At 35.4% G+C, this 21,790-nt stretch overlaps 1 protein-coding gene across 2 annotated transcripts in view; it reads right to left on the bottom strand.

The window, feature by feature from the left end:
• Nucleotides 1-21,790, bottom strand: part of ALCAM (activated leukocyte cell adhesion molecule) — a 213,674-nt gene that overhangs the window by 42,857 nt on the left and 149,027 nt on the right. For both annotated transcript variants that reach the window (XM_049628114.1, XM_049628113.1), the window contains exons 2-6: nucleotides 14,229-14,329; nucleotides 10,307-10,526; nucleotides 3,177-3,241; nucleotides 1,645-1,732; nucleotides 1,003-1,185 (exon numbers count right to left, since the gene is read on the bottom strand). In XM_049628114.1, the coding sequence (XP_049484071.1) occupies nucleotides 1,003-1,185; nucleotides 1,645-1,732; nucleotides 3,177-3,241; nucleotides 10,307-10,526; nucleotides 14,229-14,329 (657 nt within the window). The remainder of the gene's footprint in view (nucleotides 1-1,002; nucleotides 1,186-1,644; nucleotides 1,733-3,176; nucleotides 3,242-10,306; nucleotides 10,527-14,228; nucleotides 14,330-21,790) is intronic.

Here is a 21,790-nt window from a genome sequence, read left to right as displayed (position 1 = left end):
ATTCTACCCATACGGTAGTATTATAAGAAGTTTTGATTCATTTTTTAAAAATAATGACATGCTTTCTTACATTTCTCCAAAAGTGATATCTCTAGTTCTATGCTTACATAGTAATAATGATCGTATAGTAATAATAACACTAACTTAATAACAAGAGTTTAATGAGTGATATAGGATGCTATTTTAGATCTGTGATTTCATTTAATCTCCATAACAACACTATGAGTTATTTTTTTTTCCAAACTGAGACCAAAAGCAGTTAAGCTCCTCTTCTAGAAACACACTGCACTGGGTCTGCATTATGAGTATGTTTGCTCTGAGTCTTGGCACCTGCCTTACAGTATAGAGAACAACATTGCAGAAAAGGATTCTAACCCAGTCTCCACGGCACTTTAGGTCAAGTCTCTGACCCTCACTTTACTGCTGAGTAAAATAATGTTGTTAGATCAGATGATCAAGAAGGTTCCTTTTTAGTATAATATTCTATGTTTCCAATCTATTAAATAAAGTTAACCAAATGTCTTGGAATACAACATCCTATTTAAACTTATGCAATTGATCTCATTATTAAAATACATTTTTTCATTAAAATGGAAATCCCATATCTAGAAGACCAATCAGTCATAAGCCTCTATTCATCTGTCATTCATTCAGAAAGTAATCAGATGGCATTTTGAACTCTTACAAAATTCATAGCCGTGTGCCAGGCTAAGGACTACCCAAAGGGGTCAGACTAAGTCAGAGATCATGTCTTTAAGGAATTTAGCATCTAGCAGAATACAGAAGAGATGTTCAGAAATGACAAATGGAAAGTGAAAGGTTTCATAGGATAGTTAAGCATTCATTTTAAAAGGTCTTCCAAGGAGAAAGATATTATTTGAGTGAAGAACAGAAATGGGGGGTTGAAAGCAGAATTCAAAGAGCATGTGGATTGGGACTTAGAAGATTAATACCGTTTGAATACTCTCAGAAATTAAATTGCATAATTATATAGTTACTTACAATAAATATCAAAGATTGCTTGCTCAGAATGAACTGTTTTCTGGCCAGATGGTCCAAAATATGTCACAGAGCAGGTGAATGGCATTTGTATGTCAGCCTTGGTTGCCTTGTATTCCAGGGATGAAGTCATGGTATAGAGCTGAGTTACCGGGTCCATTTGCTTTTTAAAAATTATGACCACCACTGAAGAAAATAAGAATACTAATGATAGCATCTTTCATTGGAAAATCACAACACTTAATAGAATGTCGCAAAATCTTTGAGAAGTGGTTTTGTCCTTCTTACTATATTTAACAGGAGGGAAAATTGACATGTACTGAGGTAGAATGTCTTTTCAGAACGATGAAATCAGAGAAATAGACAGAAATAGAATCCTGGAATCCTATCTCCCACTCACTTTAATTAACGTCTAGAACATGCCATATACAGAAATAATTTTTCTCTGCTCTTGATTCTTCCACACAAGGGCTAAAATGATGTTTTAAAGAATCACTTAATGACTTAATGGTTACTTAAAGTAACAAAGCATAGAGTCATAGATCAAAGAGGGCAATATGTTTAGATGCAGGACAGTCTAAGGAATGCCAAGAGAAGAGAAAGTCAAAATAGGTCATCTGAATTTATTGCCCACTGCATACCCACCTCCTTCAAGGGGTTGTAGCACTTTTCCATTCCTGTACCACGTGATGTTGCCATCTGGATAACTGTCTTTTGAAATGCAGTCTCCCAACTGCAAAAAGAAGAGGGAATGTTGCTACCTTGTTTCCATCAGTGGTTGTCAATTTGAAAGTTTTAGACTCCTCAGAGGATGCAGTTTTTCCAAAGGTTCCCTGACCCATTCATTATCTGAGCATGGACGAGGGACTGAATAAATGCTCTCTTGCATTAAAAACAAGGTCTCATACTTAAAATTATGGTCTTGCCCATTTAAATATATGCAATAGATGCTGCCACTTTTAATAAAATCACATTCATTTAAAAGCATTACCAAATTCATTTCGACATTATTCATTTTTAACATTAACTAAATAACATAACTACATTAACATTGGCTTTTCCCATGGTTCACAGATCTTAGTATGCAAGAGTCATTAAGTGGGGCTGCCTCTCCAGTCTTGTACTATATCAAGTTCAGATACATACACTTATATACTTACCAAATCTATAATTCCCACCACTTTTTTTCAAACGTGTTATAACTTTAATAGCTAGCATTGTTAAAAAATGTGATGCAGTAAAAATTTTTTAAAGATTAAAAAAAATTTTTTTTAAGTTTGTTTATTAATTTTGAGAGACAGACAGAGAGATAGAGAGGGAAAGAGAGAATCCCAAGCAGGCTCCACACTGTCAGCACAGAGCCTGAGGCAGGGCTTGAATTCACAAGCCACCAGATCATGACCTGAGCTGAATCCAAGAGTTGGAGGCTCTACCAACCTGAGCCACCCAGGCACCCCTGTTATGCAGAAAAATTTAATCTGATTCAAAGAACTGTTTGTTTTTTTTCTTCACAAAGGAAAATTTAGGTATTTCAGTTAGTGAAAATAATATCATTAGTCCATTAGCCCAAATATAAACTCCAGTTTGTCCCTTCTCAATACAGCCTCTCTTCACACTTCTGCTAATGCGATTGTTCAAATCTGATCTTACCACATCTTTACCTCAACTTTTCAACAGTTTGATCTGTCAATAGGATAAAGTCCAAACTCCCACCATTACATAAGGCTTGTCATAACCCAGCTTCTCTTTACTTCTCCAGATTTATCTTTTATTGTACTCTCTTGCCCACTGTTCTGCTACACAAAGTTCCAGCGAAGTGAATAACTTGATGCTTCCTAAAAATGCCATTCTCCTTCATGTCATAGTATATCATGTTGTTGGAAAGCCTTTCTACCCTTGGCTTGGAGAAAATCTACTCATCTTTCACGACTCCACTTAACATTCAGTTCATTCAAACAAGAAAGGCTGATGTCTGATTCTTCCCCACTCTTCTCCCTTCAGAAATGATTACATCACCCTCCGTGTTCCCACTCTAACTCGGGCAGACTTTCTGATTGGCACTGGCAACCTTGCCACCTCCATAAGAGCAAAGTCTATCCTTATTTGTCCTGGCATCTGAAGCCAGGAGAAGACATTTAACATTAAGCTAAGTGAAGGCAATTAATCCAAGTTCTTACCTGTTTTAACTGCTCTGTTTCGAGAAAAGGTGCTTTGCTTACAATTTCAGGTTTAGATGGTTGCTCTAAAGTTAAGTAGAGAAAGGTATTAAGTACACATGAAGGAACAAAAAGACATTTATGATTTGGATTATAGAAAAAGAATTCACTTATTCAAAGAAAAACAAGCACAAGCAATAAAGACCACATCCCCATATAATCTGTAATTAAGGTATCTGGTTAGCCCACTACCTCCCAATATTTGCTTTATTATATTAAATACTATTTTAAATGCCTATTACACCTTTAAATAAAATACTGGTAATGTTTTCTGAATGCTTTATAAACAGTGAATATGGATTTGATAGTGAAACAGAGGTTAATATACTAATATGAATGTTGTTTCCAATTGATTATCATGTGTACTTTCTATTTACTAATAACTTCCAGCTACTTAGGTGAAGACCTGAATCCACAGTGGGTACTTGTTAAAAATGCAGAATCAGAGTATCTAGGGAAGTCCTATATAAATCTACTTTTTAAAACAAGTTTCCTATAAGATTCTCAGGCACACTGAGAATCATGGCTCTAAAATCATGGTAACTAAAAGGAGTTAAGGGATATAGAAGCTCAAGTTTTCTGTGTATCTCAAACCTCATCTTTAAAGTGAAGTCACATTACGAAACTTTAAATGTGGGGATATCCTTCAAATTTGGAACTGAGATAATGGAAAGAGCATTTTAAATATAGGAAGTTCTCACGGCGCCTGGGTGGCTCGGTCGGTTGAGCATCCGACTTCGGCTCAGGTCATGATCTCACGGTCCGTGAGTTCGAGCCCCGCGTCAGGCTCTGTGCTGACAGCTCAGAGCCTGGAGCCTGTTTCAGATTCTGTGTCTCCCTCTCTCTCTGCCTCTCCCCTGTTCATGCTCTGTCTCTCTCTGTCTCAAAAATAAATAAACATTAAAATTTTTTTTTTTTTTTAAATATAGGAAGTTCTGTAAGCATCCATTCTAAGAGAGCCCTCAGAAAGAACTGATTAAAAATCTCAGCAGGGCACCTGGGTGGCTCAATTGGGTAAGTAGTTAAGCATCTGACTCTTGGTTTTGGCTCAGGTCAAGATCTCACTGTTCCTGGGTTCAAGCCTCATATCAGTTCTGGGCTCACAGCACGGAGCCTGCTTGGGATTCTCTCTGCCCCTCCCCTGCTTGCTCTCTCTCTCTCTCTCTCTCTCTCTCAAAATAAATAAATAAATGTTTAAAAATCTTAGCAATAAGGCATTATTCAAACTTTATTTATTCCTTGATGTTACATATCTATCACTGATGGACTTTTTAATTTGCTTTAACAATTAGTCTATATAAAATGGAATTTGCCTCTTTGTATTGATTTTTGTGAATCTCAAGGAGCAAAACTATTCTATTTTCATATAAACACACAAATAAAAACAACCAGTTATTCTTTTGTTCATGGTCTAATGGATTACTGTCTCTAGTACCTTTAATTTTTACTACCAAACTAGATTAAATTGGCTTTTATATAATTATTACTCAATTTGCAATTCAGTTATCAGATATGCTGCCAACCCAGACAATTACAGAAAATAAAGATGAAGACAAAAAGTCTTTGGAACGGCAAAATGGATATCACCAAGACTATGTAAAAAAAAAAAAAAAAAGGCAAACTTCTTCATGCTAATATTAAGAGTTAATTTCCCTTTTGCAAGTATTTTATATTATAAATTGGAACAATGAATAATAATAGTATATCTTCCTATGTGTTCAGCTTGTGCACTTTAATTATAGGAGCACCTACTTACTATTGAGTCTATTGACTCTAGAAATATAATTCTAATTCAATTTTCATAAGATGATTGTTTTCTAAATATACGGATTAGAAACAAAACATAAGAAAGAGAAAATAGCCAAATACAGAAGAATGGAAAGGTATAACAGAGACAATTACATTAACACAAACAAGAAGTGAAACCTGATATTCTGGCTGTTAGAAAAGTGACCAAAAAATTATTAAAAGCGGACCAAAAAAAAGTCAAAATAAACAGCAATTTCTGGGAAACACAGGGTAGGGGACTAAAGCCTTCCATATATCAGTTAAGCACTGGTGTTATCACTATTTTAATGTAAAGTCATTAATGTCCACAATTACAACCCTGAGTTACCGATAAAACATTACATTCCGTTCTGAATTTATGTTTTAAGCCAAAGTCTAAAACATTTGAGAGAAGGCTACATTCAAAATATTAAAACAAGATGAAAATTCTTGGTGCTTAAGTAAGTAAGCCAAAGTTCTCTGGGAACCAAAATCAATTATTTAGTGATACCTCTCTGAGAGCATAAGAGAGGTAAGATATTAAATTAATTTATGTAGTCAATCAAGAATCAAAATTAAGAAGAAAAAAAGAACAATTTTTTTGTTTGTTTCCCCTTCAGTAGTATCTATGCCTGGAATATATAAAGAGATATGAAAAATCAACTGAAAAAAAATCTGAGGTTCCTTTTTTTTTTTAATTGAGGCTCTTAATACAAAATGTAGGTGGGTGGTGTTGCTAAGCTTCATTACTTTCTAAGTTTGCCAAAAAAAAACTATATACCAAAACGGCTGGGCGCATATGTCCTCTTATGCAGAATATATATATATTCTTCTGTTTCGTAACCTTGTGATGTCCAGTGCACATAAGATCATAAATACTTGTTGTGTTACAAATGTTGGTCCTTTACACATGGCCATGTTTACGTTTCTTCCATAAACATTTTTTAAAATGTATAGTTTTTTCAATAAAATGAAACTGGAAAAAACAGGAAACCTGGTGAAGAGTGCTTAAAGTTTAGGCCACTCCACTTTGTAACTCATTTTTTTTTATTTGGAAGAGTCACAGTGGGTATTGTGGAATAATGGTAATAGCTACTGGAATTCTTTGAGTTCTTTTCTCCCAAACTTTGGTTGCAAACCCACTAGATATTTTATATGTAATTTTCTTACATTAGTTTGTAACAATCAATGGGTATTAGTTGGAGAGCCATAAAAGAGGACACGTACTATTTTAGCAAAATTGCATATTGATTCCGAAGTGTTTAAAAAAAAAAAAACTTTACATGAATTATGTCTTACTATAATTTAGGGATTCATAACTGAATGTAGAATTGAAAGGAAAAGTCATACAAGAAATTTATTTGCATTAGTAAAATAATTTTGCAAGAGCATCACAGCCAGCTGAGGATGAAGTGATGAAGACAAAACTTCCTATATCACCCACAATATACAGTGCTATTACCAAACACCACACATAGGACAGCTCAATTCGATATGGGAGGAAAGAAAGAAAAAAAAGGTGCACTGGTTACATTGATTCACGAGAGCTTCTCAGTACTTTGTTATAAAGTACTTTGTCATAAAGTACTTTGTACTTTGTAAGAGTACTTTACCTCTTATAGCTTATTTTCCTCAAGAGATGGGGAAAGTACTTTTTATATTTAGAGAATCAAAATAAAATATACTGTGTAGGTCTCATTTGTTAAATAGGTCATTTTCTGCTTCCTTCAGTTAAAAAAAAAAAAAATTCCTTGCAGGTTGATTAACTTTTACAGGGCAGGGGGAGAGGAAGGATGCTCAGTTCTAATAAAACATGGAGAACAGTGTTCAAATGAAAGCTCTAAAGTAACTGTTTGAAGTCAACCAGCACTGCCCATCTCTAAGGGAAGAGCTGGTCCAAGTGTCCACCGACTCTGTCATGGAAACAGTCTTCCTTTTAACACCAGACAGTAGAGTACAGGAGGGCTTACCAATTAGCCTAGACTGTGGTTTTCAAATGCCTTTTTAGAGCTAGAGCCATTCTCCCTTTTATGTTGTTGTTCCTAAATGAATTATCACGAAAAAACTTTGAAATATCGAGTGGGTGGAAGGCTAACTAATCGAAGCAGTGCCTCACCTGACCTACCAGCCCTCTTCATTAGCTACTCAAGAAAATCCTAGGAACACAGTGGGAAAACCACCCACAAGTTCAAAGCAGTCATTTTACTGTTGATGAGAGAATCGTAGTGCCAGACTAGTAAACCTCCCCAAAGTCAGAAATTAGCAGCAGACCTAACAAAGCCAGGTCTTCTGATAACCAGTCGGTGATGTTTCTGTTAAACTACTGACAGCCAGTTGGCAATCTGGGTACTCTTTTGAGCTCCAAGACTTTTGTACAATGACTGCAATGAATCTTTCAGACCTTTAAAGTCTCTACTGTTGTTTCTGAAATTTTTTTATGAACTTCAAATGTGCATTAAATGCAAACACAGTTTAATTCTGATGCCATCCAATTATTTTTTAAAAAGCTGTGCAAGAGGCACCTGGGTGGCTCAGTCGGTTAAGTGTTGTACTCCTGGTTTGGGATCAGGTCATGATCTCATGGTTTATGAGTTTGAGCCTTGCACTAGGCCTCTGTGCTAACAGCATAGAGCCTGCTTGGGATTCTCTCTCTCCTTCTCTCTGTATCTCCCCTGCTTGCTGTCTTTCTCTCAAAATAAATAAACTTTAAAAAAAAGGAAAAATAAAATAAAAAGCTGTACTAGTGGCAATAAAAAATGGGACTTATTTGAATCTGGCTTGCTTTATGGGCATGACTATTGTATCTGAGATACAGTTTAAAACTAAACAAACAAACCTACATCAGAGGTAACAGAGTCATCAGTCATGGCCTCACTTTGAATAAAAACAGTTTGAGTTTGCCCATGAGGATGGCACTCTGCAGCAAGCTGATCTGGGATTAGCTCGCGTTAACCATACTTGATTCTATAGTACACAGTGCATGTTGCTAGGTGATTTGACAGAAGGAAACAGAGGACTGATTGATGAGTCTAGTAACTCTTAAGTGCCTGCAATATATACATGCACAGAATAAAAGCCTCCCTGTCACAGCTGTTGTTTGCTTCACAAAATGTGACCCAAAGTAAATTCATTATTTTTTTAAAAAAGCAAAGCCTCTATATGCTTTTGCAAACACTTTCCTTATCATGAGCTGCGCTGTTCATTTAATTGGACTTGGAGGTCCCACAGCTTCTAATATAAAATGCCATTTTCAAGAGTGTGTAACTTGTCTGTTTAAATTCTCCCTGGCCCAGAGCCTAGAATGCAAATTCTGTTTCTGAGAATCACTTTGTTTTCAACAACATTCAAAAGAGAGGGGGGGTAGGGAGGTGCTGACAGTATGTGGGGTGTGAGTTTGTTTTCACAATCATGGAAATCCTCTGTATTCCAAAATAGCATACAAATTTTATCAAAGTAGACCAACTGGATTTTTTTTTTCGGATTGCTGTATGATATTTTTAAAGTGTATTCTGAAAATTGTCACAAATGATTCTTCTAAAGGAAACAACCTGGATTTTCTCAACTTTCCTGTAGACCATCTTGCTATTTGATAATTTTTAACACAGTGAAAAAGAAACCCGACAATGACAAATCAATACATGTAAACTTCAGGGAGCTGTGACTTAATCTCTACCTACTGTGTGACATTCTTGTTGTGTACTTATATTTATGACATCATGGCCTAATAAAAAAAAAATATTTTGGTTTATTCTCTTTACAAAAAGTGTCCCTAGAAGTTCACCATCCATCTTCCTAATAACATCAAAGTGAAGTGAAAGAAAGAAAGAAAGAAAGAAAGAAAGAAAGAAAGAAAGAAAGAAAAAGAAAAATACATGGAACACTGGTAAATAAAGGATGCATATTATTTGGGATATTTAATGGAAGGCATGACTGGCAAATACTTGGAATTTGGTTTGAGTCATAAAATGACTGAAAAGGGTGGATGTTTTCTGGAAAGTGCCTTCTAAGCTGAAAGGTAATCAATTGAAACATATAATTGCTTTTACAAGGTTCTGGAGAACAAAGGTTTCCTTTGATAGTACAAACATGCTTTGAATCCATGTCATGAGCCCATAGGAGCTTTGAAATCTATGTAAATACTTAGGGACAGTTCTCCTTAGTCGCATAGGCTGTTATGCGGCTAAGAAAAATGGGGAAAATCCATGATTGTTTTCTGTAGTAGCAAGCCCCTCTAGGTTTCTGTCTTCCCTATTTATTTTAATAATTTCTAGGTGCGGTCAAGTTATCAGAAAACAGGGAAAAAATTGAAAACTGAGACCTTCTACCCTAATTAAAAAAGACTGGCATCCTGAAACGTTTGTGACCTATTTTTCTCCCTGTAATTTCTAAAATATTATGATGTAATAGGAGGTGGGATTTTTATTTCAATATTAAAAGATAAAATGTTTTAATTAGAACTTCTCAAGTCACTCATTTACATAGCTATTTGCACAGTAACATTAACTATATATTATCATTAGGCAAAGTAACTTTGCCATAATGACTACAGTAATTACTCCAAGTTTCTTCTGCCGACTTCTTCCAACCCTACTCTACTTTTTCTCCTTGGTGTATTCCACATACACATTCAGGGTGTGGTGAGCTTTTTTTTTTTTTAATTTTGGAGCAATTTGCTAATACAACTGAACACTTTGAAGAAATATAGCAACGGCATTAAAGGCCAGGATATATATGTGTGTGTGTGCATGTGTGTGCGTATATAGTACTATACATATGTACACATGCAGAAAGCTTAGATTTCTCATTTATAACATGGCTTGGATTTGCCTGTATTTTGTTGTTTTTATATATCAAAATCTTAATTTTATATTATTCAGCCTAATACATATATATATGTATGTATATATGTATGTGTGTGTGTGTGTGTGTGTGTGTGTGTGTGTGTGTGTGTATGTGCCTGATATGCACGGATATGTGTATCATATAGCTATGTATATTTCACAGAACATTTATTTGTACGTGTCAGTGAAAGTTAAAGATCACATGCCAGTTTTCACTTGGTAGTACTTCATATCACAGGAAATTTTACCCAACAAAACAACAGAGAATATTCTTCTAGTTCCTCACTGCAAAACTCCTATTTGAAATTCAGGTTTTTGGTTTTCCTCACTGACAGCATGCATGAGCAGAATGAAGATCGTTAGAAGTCCTCTTTACAGATACCTGCTGTGGAGACACCACAGAGAGTTCACTCTTCTTTCTAAAGAACATTTTCTAGTACAAGCCATCAATCCCACTTAGCAGTTACACCCCAGACTACTTACTGAACACCTTGACTGTTGTAGGTGCCTCAAACACATTGTCCTCAGTTACTAGCATGCACACAAATCTCTTCTCATCACTGATCCTTGCGTTACTGATAGACAAAGTGTAGTTTTCTGAGAGGCTCAATCTGTCTTTGTATTCTGGCACATCATCGTATTGCACACTTTTCTTTGTAGAGGACCTGAAGGCAATAAATACTGGGGAGCCATCGGGCTTTTCCTAAAAATTAAAATAACACATTTTAAAAACAAGCATATTCAGATGTTTCAGGATTACATCCAAAGTAACACAATTTCCTTGGCCATATTCTTCTACCAATATTTATAGTTCTGTCTACGAAGAGTCATTGTGGATATGAGCTTCACATAAATTCTTTGGTTACAGAAAATTACTCTTCATAAGAGGAGAGGCTGTAAGTTCTTTTACAGGTTATCAGTTTAAATATGTGAAAATGGAAAGACAAAGCTATTGGAGTCTTAACTTTCCTTGCATCCAAACAACAGAATTAGTGACTGTTCTGAAACCAACAAGGGCTGGCATTAGGTCTAATATAAAAGAAAAAAATAGATGAAAACAAACATGCAAATGTACAAAATGATATTCAGCTAACCTTCCCAGCAAGCATACACATGGGCTGCAAACACTAATTTAGAAATCCTGGACGGTTATCTTTTGCATATTCATTACTTTAATCCACATACTTCAAATGTCCACACCTTTTAGTTTCAGCCAAAACTGACATAGCTGACCTTTACTCATAACATAATTTAATGAGTCTTCATGGAGGAACAGTATTTGCCCTTGTGAAACAATCATGTCCATTAAGCAACAGGATCAGATTAATCACTAAAATCCATAGTTTTGCTATCTGAGTCATAAAACTTAGCTCAAAGAGCTTTCGTGTAAAAACTTATTATCAAAATAAAATATAATCTGACATGAACAATTATGCCAAGAGCCCGAGACATATAATTCATCTCTTCCTTTGCTCCCACAAAAATCTTTTTACCAAATAAGCAATTTACTCTAAAATAGCAGCCAATCCCTTTAACTTACCTCACAAGGCCTTTGAGAAAATAAAATATGATAAAATATTTTAAAGTACATGGCAAAGTTCAAGGTGCTGTGGGAAGTTACATTTTTAGAATTATTAATATTTATTACTGTTATGGACTAAATGTTTGTGTCACCACCAAATTCATATGCTGAAGCCCCAACCCCTCAGTGTGTTGATATTTGGAGGGGAAGCCTTTGAGAGGTAATTAGGTTTATATGAGGTCCTGGGATGGTGCACTTATGATGGGATTAGTAGCCTCATAAGAAGAGGAAGAGAGGTCTCTCTCTCCATGAAAACACAGGTCATATGAGCACATAGCAAAATGGCAGCTGTCTGCAAATAAGAAGGACCTTCACAAAGAGCCAAACCTGCGAGCACCTTGAGCTTAGATTCCCAAGCCTCCAGAACTATGAGAAATAAATATATTTTGTGTAAGCTCCCTACTCTATGGTATTTTGTTATAGCGCCCCAAGCCAAGGTAATTACTAAGCTAATTTTAGAGTCCAAAAGTTTTATTTGGTTGAACATCTGAATACATCAATAATATTCTCCTTAAATTTTTTAATTTTCCCATGGTTTACAAAGCAAATCCTTGCTCTCAATCATTCCTTCACTGAGAGAAAGATGTTAAACCAGTCCCTTCTATTTCTATATTCAAACATTTACATAATGAATAATAGTTATTAAATTTTGAGCATTTAATTATATGCCAGGTATCTTCTTTGGGCTCTCCATGCATTAACTGATTTAATACTCATAACAACCCTGAAGGTTAGAGTTGCAATATTAGATCCATTTACAGATTACACAGTACAGACAGAGGTTGCTTAAATAAATCATCCAGGAGCCCAGCTAGTGTGTCCCAGGAGAGCCAAGGTTGAAGTTCCACACCCTAGCTCCATCATGACTGCACCGTACTGCTCTTGATAGCTGTCAGATACCCCTTCTGTCCCAGGCACTGAGGCAGATGCTGGAGAAGAGGTGGGGGTGAGGTGTGGACTCAGGGAACTATGATCTCTATTCACAGGGGATTACTGTGCAGGTGGGGAAAAGCTAACCCATCCTTCCCCTGTTTGCTCCCTTTCACTCTTTCCAAACCTACCATTTATCTTTCATTAAATTAGAGCCTTTGTACTATGTCTACAAATCAACACTGTTTTTAGAGCACATGGTACTTCATACATATCTCATCAGTTTATTGCTGAAGCTTTTGGCTTAATTAACAATTTGAAAATTGTCATTATTGTTTGCACTACCACTGTACCAGTTCAGTTTAGGTGAAAATTATTCCCTGAATTATCATCAGGAATGTTTATGATTACAGTGTTTCACCATCTGCGTTCCATTCATTTTGGCAGGAAGTTTGGCACAACAGGTCAAGTATGTGGTAGTCTCACTTGGAGTTTTAGGGGAGTGAATAGACTCATAGGCCATAGCTTCCTATTTCTAGTTTAATAAGAAACCAGAAATAGTTCAAAATTGCCCACTGTGATCTAGGTATCAGAAGGAGAGCACAGAGGAAGTCCCCTTCCTCTGCTTCCATATGACCCTCATACAAGCACGTACGTTTAGAGATCCACAGCCCAACAGTCGTAACAGGTACCTTGTGCCAAGGGCTCAGTCAATATTCTGATAAGAATTACTTCATGGAACCCTCACAACACTGTAAGGAAGATTACTCTTATCACCTCATTTTATAGATGAGACAATGGAGGTTCATTCACATGTCCAGAATCCCACAAGTATACGGCAGAATATGTCAGTCTGACTTAAGAACGTACATTTTGAAAGACTGTGTTCTATCCTTCCTTGAGTGCAACCTTAAGTACATTTCCCAAAGTGTGTTCTGCAAAATGTTTGTTCTGGCAGATACTTGAAAGAAAAAGTTGGTGGTTAAAAAAATCTAAGAAATGAATCAATCTTAGACAATTCATAATGCATTTTAGTGTGTGGAAAGCTCTGAGAAGTATTGTGATAAAGTTTTCAAAAATTATTTGACCATAGGATTTTTTTTTTCCTATTTAAATACGTTTTAACATTTTGGGGAACTTGGGAAAAACTGCCTACTGTGTTCAAGGAAATATATGGCTACTTTAAGCTTGCAAACTACCATGAGTCTCATGTGATTCAGCCTTAGGAAATTGTGCCACACAGCTACCTTTTGTTGGTTTCGGTAATTAAGTTGAAACATTTTATCATTAGATGTTACCTAGCCACCCTATATCCATCTACCAGGATATCTACCCTCCATTTCCAGACCCATCTGTACCTTGACACCTGAGAAGATATGATGTGTTATCTGTAAGAAATGACTAAAGGAACAAATGTTAAATGTAAAAAGGACCTGCCACATCAATATGTTCCTAAGACAATACTAAAAACAAGCTTCTAACGCTGATGACTAATTCCCAATGAATATTTGGGTACTCTAGCAACTAGTGTATTTTGCCTTTGCAATAGCCACACCAAATAGAACATGAGTATACGGAGAAAGGCTGCCGTCTTTCACTGAGCTCTGTCCTATATTCCACTGATTTTACTCTGGAACTCTGCCTTTTCCTCTGCCTCTAACATTTAAGGTTAAATCTTTCAGACTAATATGATCTAAGAATTACGTGTTTATTGGCTTTATTTTAAAATAGCACTTCTTATGTAAGACTTAGGAATTACTCTTTTGAGATATTCAACACATTAATTCTACCTTCCTACACTTGTACTCACAGTTGAATATTGCCATTATGTTAATTTGAAATTCACATTTACTCACAGAAGGAATAGTATCTCAAAAACAAACAAACATAAACAAACAAACAAAAATCAAAAACTAGAAGCAGTTAACCAAGTCCAAGGTAGGTCACACTTACATATTTCCATTTTCCAAACATGAGATTGTGAGGTACATCAAGTCGGCAAGGCATAATAATGGTATCTCCATATGCTGAATTTACAGTATACGATCCAAGGCCTTTAGATGAAAGGAAGAAAAAAGAGAGATTTTAAATGTTTTCTTGAAGTAACCAAGCAAATAACTTTAGTTCAAGATATATGTCTTAATGAAGATTATCTATTATAATTTTATCTTATATGACTATAGAAAGTATGAAGCTAGAACATACTTCCTACTTAAATAGCAACAATTCTTCTTTAGCTACTAAGCTTTGGAATGTCACACATTCAAATTTATAGACCCCTCAATTTTACCAGGGAATAGATAAGTGTGTATCCCAAAGGAACATAGTGGAATCTGAAAGGATATTCTCTTCTTAACTGGATGTCATAAGAAAAAATTATACTCTATTTCACAGTCACATGAAACTACACAAAGATCATCATTTTTAAAATTCTCAAAATTAGCTTTATATATATTTGTGTTTTTCATTGAAAATACTGTCAAATTTAACCTCTGGAAAATTTTAAAAAACTATTAAAAACTGAGAACTAATACATATAAGACCACAACTAAATTTTAAAAGTAGAAAAATGAAACTGAAAATGGCTTATTTTATAGTAGCAATGGTTAATATACTGGTTTTAATTTTAATTACACATAAAATATTAACAAGACAGGAATCTGTAGCATAAAAATTCTTTGTAAAGTGTTTACCAAGTGGTTACTCTGAATTTTGTATAGACAATCTAACTCAAACCATAATCTGCTACTAAGGTACAGAAGACTTCCTGATCTTATTTAATTTTTTATCGAGGAAAAATTTAGATGATAAAAATTAAATTGTCAAAACCCCCACAACTTTAGCATATGTATGCAACATACTATACAAATCTGTATATATTCATGAAGTTTAAAAGCCTCAGGGATTTAACTTGGCAATAGTACTTAGGAAACATCTCAGATTTTTCATCTTAGTTTATTCACAACTGTTTTTAATAGTAAATATGTTTTCAATTAAATATCTATTAAGATGTGTCATAATTGGATATAGAGTATGAAGGGGCTATTTTAAACTGTAGAGGGGGAAAAAAGATATTTTGTCCACCAGGTGGTGCTGAAGCGCAAAGCTAAGGCAATTTGCAACACAAATAAATACCATTTTATGATTTACTGAGGAAACAAGACAGAATGAACACTATCTTTCACTGTTACCCATCCGTCACAATGTGTAGGAAAATTTCATATGGGGATAAAAATCATTAATCTTAGTAGAGAAAAAAAAAGGTAATAAAATTCCTATTTTAAAATTCTATCAACCAAGGAAGATACTTCCCTTTAAAGCAATTTTGCTCAGTGAACAAAATCATTATTACAAACACAAACTTCATGTAAACATGCCACAGAACAACTAGTTTCCAGAATTTTTAACATGATTAAAATAAAGAATACAAATTATAAGTCATAATAATGTGTTTTTCACTTGCTATTAAAGTAATTTACCAAAGCTGTTTATTGTATGTATGGTATTATAATAAAAAATTACCTCACTAATTTATAAGTTGTTTAGTGTTTCCCATACTGCAATGCTAATTCCTTTTAACTTAGAACCATCGCAGAACATAAGACTGTAAATGAAGAAACGGTCTCTTCAGTTGTGAGGGTTTAGATATGTGGTTGCAGATATGCAAACTAATGAGAATTAAGAAATTACTTTATTTTTCAATATAGTGCTTGTTTTCTATACTACTTTGTATCCTAGATGTGGAACTTTTATTATGTATTTTAAAATCTGTTCATGTACTACACCGATGCAGGGATGTCAGCCCAAGAAAACTATTTTCTGATTTGACATTTTGTTTTTTCATCAGTATATAGCAAGTTGCTTAAATATGTAATGACTCTAAGATGATCTCCATCTGTACCTTAAATTATGACAGGATACACACCTCTATTTCCTATCATTATAAAAGCACACCTTTTTTTGACAACTGGTGGTACTCCCATGGTTGGTCAAGAAGTGAAAACAGTTTATAAAGCTTAGGTACCAATGAGGTGAATCCTTTACCAGGTATACAGGGAAAATAAGAAAATTATTTTTGCAAAAAGTGTAATTCTTTCCTATTTCTTACAGACCACTTTTCTCATTCTTATAGAATGTTAATGTGCTATATAGATACCAAATTTTGCAATAGATTTTCTTTTCTTTTTTTAAAAAAAATTTTTTTTTAACGTTTATTTATTTTTGAGACAGAGAGAGACAGAGCATGAATGGGGGAGGGTCAGAGAGAGGGAGACACAGAATCTGAAACAGGCTCCAGGCTCTGAGCTGTCAGCACAAAGCCCGATGCGGGGCTCAAACTCTCAGACCGCGAGATCATGCATGACCTGAGCCGAAGTTGGCTGCTTAACCGACTGAGCCACCCAGGCGCCCCAGATTTTATTTTCTTTAAATTTACTTATTTTGAGAGACAGAGCGTGCACATGAGTGGGGGAGGGGCAGAAAGAGAGAGAGAGAGAGAAAGAATCCCAAGTAGGCTCTGTGCTGTCAGTGCAGAGTTCAAAACAGGGTTCAAGTCCACGACGCTGGGATCATGACCTGATGAGATCAAGAGTTGGACGGGCACTTAACCAACAGAACCACCCAGGTGCCCCCGTAATAAAATTTAAAGTTACATGAATTTCAAGTACATAGCGTTTTATTAGCATGATGGAAGTGCAACAATAAAGGAATGGGACAAAATATTCTTATCTTTGTATCCCCAAGAGCAATGCCTGGCATTGAACAGACATCGTATTAGATTTCTCACTTGAATATCTGAAGTCCTTTCCATTTTGGTTATTACATTAACATCTTTGAAAATCAGGGAGAAGTTGGCAACAGTGTAACTTTGGGGATTCTGAAGGCTGTCTTAGATTGTCTCTGATGTGCAGAGAACGTGGATTTGCTTGCATGGCACTCATTCTTGAAGAGAAACAAACACAAAGCAAACAATCTTATAATAATTCATGGATGACACTATAGAAGAGAATATTTCTCTCTATGGAACTTACTTATTAATTTCAAGAGAAAGTAAGGATTATTTGTGCTCTGTGTTTTGCAAACGATGATGTGAAATGTCTTTTTTCTTACTGTGATGACTACAAAGCAAAGGGTTGTTTTTAAAAGTATTTAAGAATTCATAAGTTGGGTCTTTTAATGACAGCTTGATATCCAAAATTAGCCAGGACGGAACTCTTAAGAGAATAATAAACCTAAGGGAAATAAGACATGTGACAAGAATGAGGGCAGTAGGTAAAAGGCCAATGGTTACAGACGGAAGCACTGGTCTACAGACCTAGGGCACAATGAATAATAATCAGTTGGATTGTATTAGGAATCACAGATGTGATGATTTCAGAAATCATTTTCAAGTTGGCTATAAACATCAACTTTCCTCTTTCCTAAGAGTATACCAACTCCCAGGTTCATCTGATGCAGAGACTAGGACTACTTGAATGTGCAGTAGAGCTAACATCCCTAACCCTGTAGAGATAGAGTGGCTACAAAACCACTGTGATTTGGTGATGAATTAGCATCCTGATTTCTACAGATGTCTCAGTCTTTGAGATGAAGTGTCAGTGACACACACACCCAAAGAACCTGTCAACATAAATGGTTCTGTTTGTACTTTTCATAGAAGCAAAAGATTTTATCTTTGATTTGCCAAGTCTGAATTGAATTTAGCTCACTAAAATTCCTCGGCAGTTTTCTCCCTGTAATATTAGTTGGTTAAATTATTCATGGTTTTATAACCTAGAGATTATTGGACTATTACAAATATAGAATGGCTATGATGTCATTCCTCAAAGAAGCTAAATAGAAAATATGGAAAGAATGTGTGTGCGCACAAATGTGTGCATTTCTAGGGGGTACGCGTTATATCTATGCGTATATGTATATGCCATAAGATATTTTAAACTGGGTTAAAAACCTTCTGTAGTAAATATGTTTTATAAATATAAGGTATTGTTATGAATTATTAATATTACTATTGCTATCAAAATGTCTGACATAAAATAAAATGCAAAAACACGTTATACTTGAGAAGCGGTATGTAAATATTTAAGATTTTTTTTTTACAAAGACTTATTAACTAAAGATAAAGACCAAGAGAACTGGAAAGGTTATACAGGAGAATTCAATAAAAATACAATGGGAAATGCATAGCATAGGAAAAATCTGGTGGCCCAATAATTCCGACATATAAAATCTCAGACAAGTGATCATAAATACAACATAGGTATAGACTTTGTACAGCAAATAATTTAAGGAGGCACTGAAGCAGATTCTGGTGTAATTTTGAAATTAGGTGACCATAGTTTATTTCTAACTGCACTAATAAAAATATAATAATTTTGGCCATATTGGTGATATATGCTTTTTCCACATAAACTAATTTTTAAGTGGGCTGCATGCCTTGTGTGGAGCCCACACTGGACATGAACTCACAACCCTGAGATCGAGACCTGAGCTAACATCAAGAAACAGATGCTCAACCAACGGTGCCACCCAGGTGTCCTCTGTATAAATTAACTCTTAAAGACTATCAAGTTCAGAGTAATCATTCTCTTCACATTGATAAAATAGAGACATGTGAGTATCTTAAAAGTTATATTAAATTTCAGAATTTGCTACCATATTTGAAGCAGAACAGTAAATAATACAGAAACTAGGGTAAGAATTAAAGAGTCTATTTTTACATGCTGTAATTTGGTGTGGTTAATTATTTTTCATTGCACTGATACTTCAATAGCATCATCATTCTTAAAAGCGTTGTTTTGAAAAAAAAAAAAAAAAGCGTTGTTTTGAGCTCTGTAGCTCTGTTAGGTGCCATAGAAGGTTACAACTGGCACAGGGCTTATGACATAAGAACTAAATCACAGTTCCACAGAAATTTTAGAGAAATTTATTTCTGCAGATGAACTGTTGGGGAGGAAGGTAAGTAGAAATGAGAAAAGTATCCTTAGAAATTACTTTCATATTTACTTGATTTTGACAGATAAACATGCTAATGTTCCCATGTGCTTTATTAATGAATTAAGATATGTACAATTCCAATTAAACATGTAAATATTTTGTCACATCAGTTTATAGCACTGTTTCTCAACCTCATCACTACTGACACTTTGGGCAGAATAAATCTTTGTTGTTGGGACTGCATCCTTGCCTCTGCCCACTGGGTGATACTAAATAGCACTCTCCCCCTCAGTTATGGCAACAAGAAATCTCTAGACAAGACACATATCCCCTGGAAGGCAAAACTGCCCACCAAACTCCCATCTAGTTGAAAACCACCAGTTTAGATCTTAAACTACTGGCCTTTTTTATTCAATAAAATTGCTTTCCATTAAAGAGATCATTGTTGTAAAACAGCATCTTAGTACAGGACTAATAATCACTGAATGCGAATAGAGGGATTGAGGCAGAAATGGCACATATTAACACTTAGCTATTATCAATTTTGTTTTCCTCATAGAGACATATTATATTAAACTATGACAGGGAGACTGATTTCCAGACTCTGGGGATTTGAGATCCAACTCTTCACAGAGATTACAAAATAATATTCATCTTTAACGTTTATTTTTATTTATTTTGAGAGAGAGGGTGTGGCTGAGGGACAGAGAGAGAGAGAGGGAATGCCAAGCAGGTCCTGCGATGCAGGTCTCAATCCCACGACCCCGAGATCATGACCTGAGCCAAAATCAAGAGTCTGAAGCTCAACCGACTGAGCCACCCTAGCACCCCACAGAATTATATTCTGTTTTAGCAAATCTACTTCATGTACTACAATCAAGCACAAATTATACACACCATATATGCTTTCTAAGCTATACATATCACATGCATTTTATTTAATATGATAAAATATCATACTCTATTGATAGACCATGAAGTAGATGCCTTTAAAGTATCTTCCATGGGACGCCTGGGTGGCTCAGTTGGTTGAGGGTCTGACTTCGGCTCAGGTCATGATCTCACAGTTTGTGAGTTCGAGCCCCACATCGGGCTCTGTGTTGACAGCTCGGAGCCTGGAGTCTGCTTTGGATTCTGCGTCTCCCTCTCTCTCTGCCCCTCCCCTACTTGCGCTCTGTCTGTCTCTCTCTCAAAAATAATTTAAAAAAATAAAGTTTTCCAAACTTGTGATTCTGTGACTCAATGACACAAAGTTACTTCATAATTCCTATTCTTTATTGCATTAAATATATTTATGATTTTTGTCAAGGTCAAGTGATATACAACAAGTAAGATATGAAAGAGAAGGAGGTTGAGAGAGAGAGAGAGAGAGAGAGAGAGAGAAAACTTGTAATCCCAAATAATTTAGAATGGATGGCAGACAGAAGATATCTGATCAAATATGTTATTTTGAAAAATACAGAAAAGTGTTTTCCTACTTTCTCAATTTCCCTTCAACAAACAGGTACTTGAACCGAACTGGGTTTTTGTTGAATCTGCAATAGGAAGATGTTTATTCAAAATTTGCTTTCTGCATGGTCTTTCCCCAGTGTCACATGTTCTGATATAGGTGTAACTATGTAACGCCTAGTTACAAATAAGAAAAATAGTGATTTTTTTTCTTTCTCTTTCTTCTAGAGGTTCCTGAAATTCTCTACATGGATTATATCTTTTAGAAAATGGTTAGACCACTGTGGAATAACATTCAGAGGGAGAAGGGCCGTTTTACTAAATTATACAATATTGCTAGTACCCAGGAAAATGTTTTAATATATGGGCTCTTTACTTGCAAGTTTGGTATATCATAATGCTTGAAATATTCATCTCTTTAGTAAACTACAGGTTAATATAATAATAATCTATATTACATCATATAAAGGAGATCTACAGAAACACTAACATTTTTAAAATATATCAGTATTGGGGCGCCTGGGTGGCTCAGTCGGTTAAGCATCCGACTTCGGCTCAGGTCATGATCTCGCAGTTCGTGGGTTCATGCCCCGCATCGGGCTTTGTGCTGACAGCTTAGAGCCTGGAGCCTGCTTCAGATTCTGTGTCTCACTCTCTCTCTGCCCTTCCCCCACTCGTGCTCTGTCTCTCAAAAATAAAATGTAAAAAAAGAAAAACAATTTTAAATAAAAAAATAAAAATATATCAGCATTTACATCACTGTGCTGAAAACTATCTTCTCAATTTACCACTGCAAGATATTTCATCACACTATAAGCATGAAAGGATCTATGAGGCTAGGTAAGTCTCAGTTCTTCCCAAGTACTTCAGGCAAAGCCTAAAGCCCATCTCTGCCTCATTTTATCATTGTTCTTTGGGCCTTTGTTGAATCATCTATTTAAACATTTGATCATGCATCAAGTATTTATTGAATACCTACTAGAGGCAAAGAGCTCAATGTTCTTTGGAGGAGGGGAATGAATATATATATATATATATATACACACACACACACACACACACACACACACATTATATACACACACATATATAAATACCAAAGCCTATTCCTCCAGGAACACGAGCTGCTG

This window comes from Panthera uncia, chromosome C2, assembly GCF_023721935.1.
Source record: "Panthera uncia isolate 11264 chromosome C2, Puncia_PCG_1.0, whole genome shotgun sequence".
NCBI lineage: Eukaryota > Metazoa > Chordata > Mammalia > Carnivora > Felidae > Panthera > Panthera uncia.
This window is presented reverse-complemented; position numbering and strand designations above follow the sequence as displayed.